The 8,369-nt window shown below is 30.0% G+C and overlaps 1 protein-coding gene across 1 annotated transcript; it reads left to right on the plus strand.

The window, feature by feature from the left end:
- The first annotated feature begins 167 nt into the window (after positions 1–167).
- On the plus strand, positions 168–8,038 carry LOC113377060 (cytochrome P450 4C1-like). Its single transcript, XM_026617236.1, has 7 exons — positions 168–229; positions 1,772–1,844; positions 2,667–2,988; positions 3,080–3,148; positions 3,218–3,386; positions 5,254–5,433; positions 7,859–8,038. The coding sequence occupies exons 1-7, from the start codon at positions 199–201 to the stop codon at positions 8,023–8,025; spliced, it is 1,011 nt and encodes a 336-aa protein (XP_026473021.1). The 5' UTR covers positions 168–198; the 3' UTR covers positions 8,026–8,038.
- Positions 8,039–8,369: the final 331 nt, after the last annotated feature.

The raw sequence follows: 8,369 nt of genomic DNA on the forward strand, positions 1-8,369 counted from the left end.
ACCCATTATTAAAATCATATAAATTCTGTTAATTGTTTTGTAGGTTCGAAATGGCCAAAGCAGAAGAAAAATCCTGACGCCTGCGTTTCATTTTAATATATTGCAGCAGTTTGTTCAAGTTTTTGGAGAACATAGAAAACGCCTTGTTTCCCAATGGAAATCGAATGCCAAAAGGACTCAACGGACGTCAACTCAATAATGGCTGATGTCGCATTGAATAATATATGCGGTATGTAGTTTTTAGTATCAATTCTAATAAAACAACGAACGAAATTAACGAAATTTAGAAATTGAAATAAAGTTTAATCTACAAATTACGTTGCGCCATCTACCAGAACCAAATGGAATGAAATTTCAATTAAGTAAAACCACATATGCTTACGTGAAATCATCAATTTCTTTAATAAAAACATATTTTAATAGTTTAAATCTGCACACAACTTTATTTATACTTCACCCTTAACTCGGAATTATTATCGACCCTAGCCCTAGTCATAAAAATGGAAGCATAATTAACATTAAGACTATAAAATTTCAGAAAGTAATATGTGAGGGCAGAGATCGACTCTTACAAATGATAAAATATAGTTAGTAAAATTCAGAAAAACTGTTAATTAAATAAACTATTTATAATTAATTACTTTTATGCCGCTTTTTCACGAAAAAGATCGCAAAAAATACATATGTATATATAATAACGCAAGTCCCATGCTGGAACTAACCCGTTACGAAAAATTAAATTAAACAAAAAAACTAAAAATTTTTGAAAACTAAAAAATTATCTTTCTGAAAATTTTGAAAAAAATACCTTTTTTTAATTTGTTGAATTTTATAACAAATTTCAAAACTTAAATTTTTTATTTATATCTTAAAATTTCTAGAATATTTTAAACTCTTTTTCAAAGCAATTGTACTGCGTGGCTGTCAAAACGACGAAATTTCGATGCGCGTAAGCGCTGCGTCGCAGACTAACAGAATAATATTGGTACAGAAACCATAGAAATATAAAAAAGTGTACTTATTATTAAAATCTCCATAAAGTTTCTGATAATTTGATGTGCACATTTCTAATGAGCTTCTTTGATCTCCAAATGAAATTTATTTTACTTTTTTATTGGATTCCCGAAACCGCTGGATCTGCCAACCTGCCTGCAAAAATTTAAACAGTACAAATGTTTTTTGAATTGTTCAAATCCGTTCTCTCAAAGACTGAATTACAATTTTTGGCACTTTTTGCCCCGTATCTTCGAACGGTTGAACCTACCTTTGCCAAAAACTAATTAGCACGTTTCCATCTAATACCATTTGAATGTTTTTTTTGAATCATTCAAATCGGTTGATCCGTGTTCCCAAAATCGTCGACGTCGACATCATGTCCATAAACCTTTGAAACGTAAAGGTATATAAAAAATTTTATTTTCGATTTTTTTACGAATACTATAACTTACCTTAAAGAACGTTAAAAATATTTTTATCTCATTCAAAATTCAGTAATTTAATCCAGCAGAGAAAATGCACCAGATACATTGTGTTCATTTTGTTAGTCTACATGTTTTAAATATAAAAGATATAATTATTTCTTTAAAAAAATAGATCACTTACTTATAATTCGACGTTTAGTTTTTTCTCGGCTAATTGACGAAGTTAGTTTTAAAACTTATTCACAATTATCAGTTAGATCTATGGTAGTTTATTTTACAAGGTTCAATAAATAAAAAATAATTTTGATAATCTCTGTTTATTTAGAACATGTTTTTATATTTACTTGTAGAAACTGCAATGGGAACAAATTTAAAAGCTGTCATTGACTCTGATTCTATTGACTACAAGTGCTCAATTTTCAGGTAAATTTCTATAATACAACAAAAGTTCCTTATTTGCGCTTACTGCATTCGCGTTTTAACTATTCGCGGCCAAAGTCTTATTTTTAAGGGGCAAATTATCAGTTTACAATACGGAAGCAGTTAAAAACTGCCGAGGAAGACAATATTACAAAATTTTTCAAACCATTGCCTTAGTCTGAACATAAATAAGCAAAATGTACAAAAACTATAATTAAAAATTAGTTTTTAATATATTGTTGAGTATAACAGATGTCATATTAAAATTAATCGGTAAAATGTTTAGTACCATATATAATATTAATATAAAACTTTTATAAATTGACCCTTATATTAAGAATATATTATTGTAATTAATATAAAGTTATATATTAATGTTAAATTTGATACTAAACTTATTATTAACTAATTTTGATAGGGGAGCTGGCATACTCAAGATATTGCATATTACATTACAACTATATTTGTCACATTTATTTTGTCACCTTGGAACGTATTTCTCATAACACCATGCAAAATACCATCCTGCATTTGCGTATTTTTTTATTATTTGCATTTGTATCCCCTATAATCCCATATAAAATGCCATCCTGGATTTGCGGATTCTTTATTCGCGGCATTTTTATGGAACGTATCCCCCGCGAATAAGAAGCTTCTACACTATATGTATTTGAAAGCAATTAGGACAATGTGATTTAATCGAATATGGCTCTTGAATATATTTATTTGTGTCTTTGTCCTTAGCTATATAATGTTTAAAATTTAATTTGACAATGTATTGATTTTTCCTTGAATTATTAAAAAATATATATCTGGTTCGTCAAGGTGGAGTCAGTTATTCGTGTATCGTCTTCAAAGATATTGGCTTCATCCAGCCGTGATCTACAACTTAACGCCCATGGGCTACCAAATGAGAAAAGTTCTCAAAAATTTGCATTCATTCACTAAAGGTATCATAACTGATAGAAAAAAGAAATTGATGACAAATGTATCATTGAATGCAAAAACAAGTGATGATGAAGACAAAGATGAGTTCCACGTTAAGAAAAGAATGGCTATGTTGGATTTGCTACTATCTGCTGAAGCACGTGGCGAAAATATTGATGAAAATGGAATTCACGAAGAAGTTGACACGTTTACTTTTGAAGTAAGTTTGAGATGCAACTTATCCGATTTATGGATTAAATATTATTTTTGGTATTTTTCGAATTTCGTTTAAAACTAATAATTTTTTGTAGGGACATGATACAACGTCAATGGGTTTAATTTTCACACTACTATCGTTGGCGGATAATCCCGATGTTCAGGTTTACAAATTTGAAATGCAAACTATTTATTATGTTAAGATTTTGTTTCGTTAATACTTATTTTTTTAGCGCAAAGCTTATGAAGAAATTGCAGAAGTATTTGGAGAAGATGAAATGCCGGCAACAATTCAGGATTTGCAAAAATTGACTTATTTAGATAGGTGCATTAAAGAGACTTTAAGGCTTTATCCAAGTGTTCCTTTTATTTCAAGAGATTTAACTGAACCATTAGATTTAGGTAATAATTATATATTAATGCTCTGACCAAAGGGAGGTTCATGGTGTGAGAACGCAATATTTTCATGAATTTACGGGGAGAGCCTGCTCTATAGGCTTCAGAAAATCACTTTTTTTGAAGAGTTTTTAGGGAAGGAAATAAATATTAATATATTTATATAATTATAAATAATTATAATTGAAACGAAACTTTCAGGTTTTATTACTATATATTTCAACATTTTTCTCAATTTTTTTCAATAAAATATATGTCATAATGTGCCGGGTACAAGCATTTTGCCGATGCGCGACGAGCGTGCAGGGAAAAGATGCACATCACAATTTCCATCCGAAACAAAAAATCAAAACAAATATATTGGGTTGGGGAAAAAGAAATCCATTATTTTTACGTGAACTTTAAGATTTTATTTAACATGTTTTGCATTGTCCGATATAGGTCAAATATGCACCATTTTGTTCTATAACTTGTTGTCATTTTAATGGCAGCTTCATTATGCCTCTTTCATAAAAGTCTTGGTCCTTATTAGCGAAAAACTCCAGCAATTGATTTTCACACTCTTCCCTTGAGGCCAATTTCTTATCACTAAAAAAGTTTTGCAATGCAAGAAAAAGATGGTAATCGCTTGGTGCGAGGTCCGGACTGTATGGTTATGCGAAAGCGATCGTGGTCAAAGACCAGAAACGTCCAGAATTGGTCAACAGAAGAGGTGTCGTGTTCCATCAGGACAACGCCAGGCCACACACTTCTATAGTGACTCGTCAGAAACTCCAGGAGCTGGTTGGGAAGTTTTGATGCATCCACCATACAGTCCGGACCTCGCACCAAGCGATTACCATCTTTTTCTTGCATTGCAAAACTTTTTTAAGTGATAAGAAATTGGCATCAAGGGAAGAGTGTGAAAATCAATTGCTGGAGTTTTTCGCTAATAAGGACCAAGACTTTTATGAGAGAGGCATAATGAAGCTGCCATTAAAATGGCAACAAATTATAGAACAAAATGGTGCATATTTGACCTAAATCGGACAATGCAAAACATGTTAAATAAAGTCTTGAAGTTCACGTAAAAATAATGGATTTCTTTTTCCCCAACCCAATATATTTTCAATAGTATAGATTCTAGTTGAACCTAAAAAATCCAGAAAACCTAGAAATTGATACAAAATTTTACTTTAGATAGTTTAAAAAGTAAGTTAATTAAAACTTTTTTTAGATTTTTTTAGGATCAACTAGGATAGAATTTAATCCTGAATACAATGAGTTTTGTCTCGTTTCGAAAGGACGCTTCGTTTTTTTCCTATCTTTTCCGCCAATTAGGAATAATCAAAAACATTAAAAACCGAGGAATCGCGCGTCGAAATTTTCTTTCTGCTTGTATACATGCTTGACTATTTCTTCTGTAATTCCAAAAATAATATAAATTTGTTTCTGAAATTTTAGGAATATATTCTTGGCTAGTTTTGGAAGACATTTTTGCAAAAAAACGCTTTTTTAAGCCTCTAGAGCAGACTTTTTCCTTAAACATCTGCTTTTATTTTTATTATTTCTGTGCCTCAACTTTAAATTCCGTATTTCTCCTACTCCTGTAAAATGTCGATTATATTTTATTTTATCATTCTGATTCTTTTTTCATTTTACCTTTGCAATGTGAGTTCAATTTTCATTGGACATATATTTACATAGATTCTAATCGAATCTAGTAAATTTTTCTCTTATTCTACTATTTGAAAACTCCTTGTTCCTAATCTAAATCTACTGCCCCGCCTTCTTACAATTTACAAAAGGTGTTTAAGTATATGTTTTTTGAGAACCTAGGAAACTAAAGAATAAATATTGAACAATTATTAATTTTGTTACGTTTTTCTTACAGTTGATTGCAGGATACCGGCCGGTCAAATAATAAATGTTCACATATTTGACTTACATCGGGATCCAGATATATACCCGAATCCGGAAATGTTCGATCCTGACAGATTTTTACCAGAAGAGTGTGCCAAAAGACATCCTTTCGCATACATTCCTTTCAGTGCAGGACCGCGCAACTGCATAGGTATATAAAAATATAAAATCGTCATAAATAATTGACAAGCATTTTTGTATAATCAATGTATTAAAAAAAATCTCAAAATCTCTTTTCGCCGACTTGTATAAAAAGGTTATTAAATCAGACTATTAAATCAGAATATAAACATGAAACGCTATAAATATCAATGATCGGCAAATATAAATTACGATCTAATTTGATTCGGTTTTATGTCATAACTAATCTATAAAACTTAACAATCGTTTTATTACGTACATAATATTATATCACTTTCGTAAATATTAGGTGGCGTTGATAAATGGAACCGCCGATTTAATATAGACTGTGTAATATAAAATAATAATTTTATTTTTGAATAAATATGAAAAATGAGTTTTTAAATTATCTGAATTATACAAAATTCTTTCACAATATCAAACTCTATCTCACAAACAAGTAAGAGAGACTAGGTACGGTTGTGCCAGGATACTGTAGTTACCCTGTTAAATGTATATCACTGTGTTTGTTATTTTACTGTAAGTTATTTACCAGCAATTAGTTTTTGCTAAGATATTTTAGCTCAGTCATAATGATGATTTGTTTTCAAATGTGTGCGTTGAGTACGGTTGTGACAAATGTGTGCGTTGACAAAAATTCTCGAGTAAAGATTAAACAGATAAAAAAAAATCTAACTTAACCAATACAAAATACTAAAAAGAAAAGAAAAGGAAAATTCAATACAAGAAAGAAAAAGATTTCACATAGAATTCTTGTTAACTTCACTTAAACAATTATGTTGTGTTATATATTGTTAAATTTTATTCATAAGCTTTTTTAAATGTTTATGTTGTAATTTGTTACATATTATTGTTATTAACTACAAAAAAATGTTATTAATCATTTTTTGTGCTTAGATCTACTGTTTTTAAATCTATTTTTATGCCTGCCACAACCGTCCCTCGGATGTGGACGGTTGTGATAATCGCTCTTTTCTTGTATCACTTGGTTTCATGACAAATCCATCGTATTTAAGGTCATTGTATTTTAGTATTTTTACATAGACAAATTTTTAAACTAGAATATCATTAAAATTATTGCATATCGAAAAAAGTGGCACAACCATACCCAGTTTTGCCTATATAATTGCCAAACTCTTGATAGTTTTTATTCAAAAATTCCAAAAATGCCTATGTGATTGTTTATTTTTCATCACTTTTAATTTAGATTATATTTTTCTGAACTAATCAAAAAAATTATTTTATTTCTAATTATTTTTACGTTTCGGGGATATTGAATATTTTTCAGAAATTATGAAGGATTGAATTAAAAAAACCTTGACTTAAAATTATAATTGAAAACACTTTAAGTTATAGGTGTGTATGGTTGTGTGTATATTGATCGATTAAAAGATTGCAATTTTTATTCACTGTTATAGAACTCAATTGTATTCCGTGATTAATACATTATATCTTTTTTTCTTCCATTATTACCTTCAAGTCTGTTATTTCCATCAAACTTCCCTTTTAAACATTTGAAGATTTCCAAATCCAACTAACTACTAATGAGTCGGGTAATCTATAATGAAAACAAATCTATTATATGCATTATATTAAAATTTAAATTTTGAAGAATTGGAATTACCGATCGATAATACAACACCATTAGTTTATAAGAATAGGGGTCTATTAGTGGCTAAGAATTACTAGGGACGAGGTCGAAATGGCGATCCATTCCCGTCGCGATTTTTTCTTTCTGACGCGTACTTTCACACTCTCGACACATCTCGTTAGACAATATTTGAACCGGAGTCATTTAAACTGAAATAAATATTATTGGTATATAATAATAAGTCTTTGTACGTAACCCTATGTGTACACACATGAATACAATTTAAAACCCTCGACGGCCTCGGTCAGCTCTCCCATTGTGCGCGATGTGCATAACGGTCGACATTGTATAAATAAAAAAATATAAAAATAAAATATGAAAAAAAAATCAAAGAATTGTATAGGTGACAAGATTAAGGATCCGACTAAAATGCATACAATCAGCTGATGGCCGCCGTAACAGGCTGAAGGACTATCTCCTCTTCCTCTGACGTACGAGTTGATTAATTGGTTCAGTATCGTATATGATATTATTATATAGAAGGATTGTATTTCTTTTTGAAGGGGTTCTTGGTCATACTCTGTGACATAAGAGATGAATTATTTTTTATCTCAAAGAATATTATAATTTTATAATAGCCAAAAAGTAGCCGAGTGGATACTGACCATTATGCAGACTGCACCATGCAGTGCAATATTCATATTCACATGAACATGAAATAAAATATATATTTCCAAAAGGCACCCACACCCAAACTTTTTTGAATACAGTTTCCTCATGTCAAAATAAATAGTACCTAATCATATGATTGATGTTAACATATGTATGAATTGTTTATTTTTAGGTCAAAAATTCGCTATGCTGGAGCTCAAGTCTGTGGTTTCGACGATTTTGCGTCATTATACGTTGGAGGCGATAACTAAACCAAAGGATTTAATATTTGTGATCGATATTATTCTTCGCACGGATCATCCCATCAAAATCAAATTTAGAAAAAGACGACCTTTATAAGCTGTTTCTAATCATAAGCCAAATATTTTTGTATTGAAATTATTTTTAACTATGTTAGTTTATTTTATATATTAATATGTACACAAAATATGTGAAAAATGTAAAGTATTTAAATTAATATGATTTATTTTCTGTCAATTACGTTGGAACGTTGATATTGATAATCTATATATTTTGCTTTACACGATTATTAACTTCCCGTAGGGTAAGTAATTGTAATCGTCAAAAAATCGAAATTGAACATTTTTACATTTCTTCGTATGTATGTATGTATGAATACAATTTGTCGTTCACGATTGCGAACGCACGAATAAACCATTTGAATCCGATTTGAATGATTCAAA

This window comes from Ctenocephalides felis, unplaced genomic scaffold (assembly GCF_003426905.1).
Source record: "Ctenocephalides felis isolate EL2017-DRISC unplaced genomic scaffold, ASM342690v1 CF-g0.4_SCAFFOLD_01886, whole genome shotgun sequence".
NCBI lineage: Eukaryota > Metazoa > Arthropoda > Insecta > Siphonaptera > Pulicidae > Ctenocephalides > Ctenocephalides felis.

Excerpts from the sequence above, each read along its gene's own strand:
- LOC113377060 (XM_026617236.1), top strand. The coding sequence starts at position 199 with ATGGCTGATGTCGCATTGAATAATATATGCG. Across the intron at positions 3,149-3,217 it reads CGGATAATCCCGATGTTCAG|CGCAAAGCTTATGAAGAAAT; the intron begins GTTTACAAATTT and ends TTATTTTTTTAG. Across the intron at positions 3,387-5,253 it reads AACTGAACCATTAGATTTAG|TTGATTGCAGGATACCGGCC; the intron begins GTAATAATTATA and ends TTTTTCTTACAG.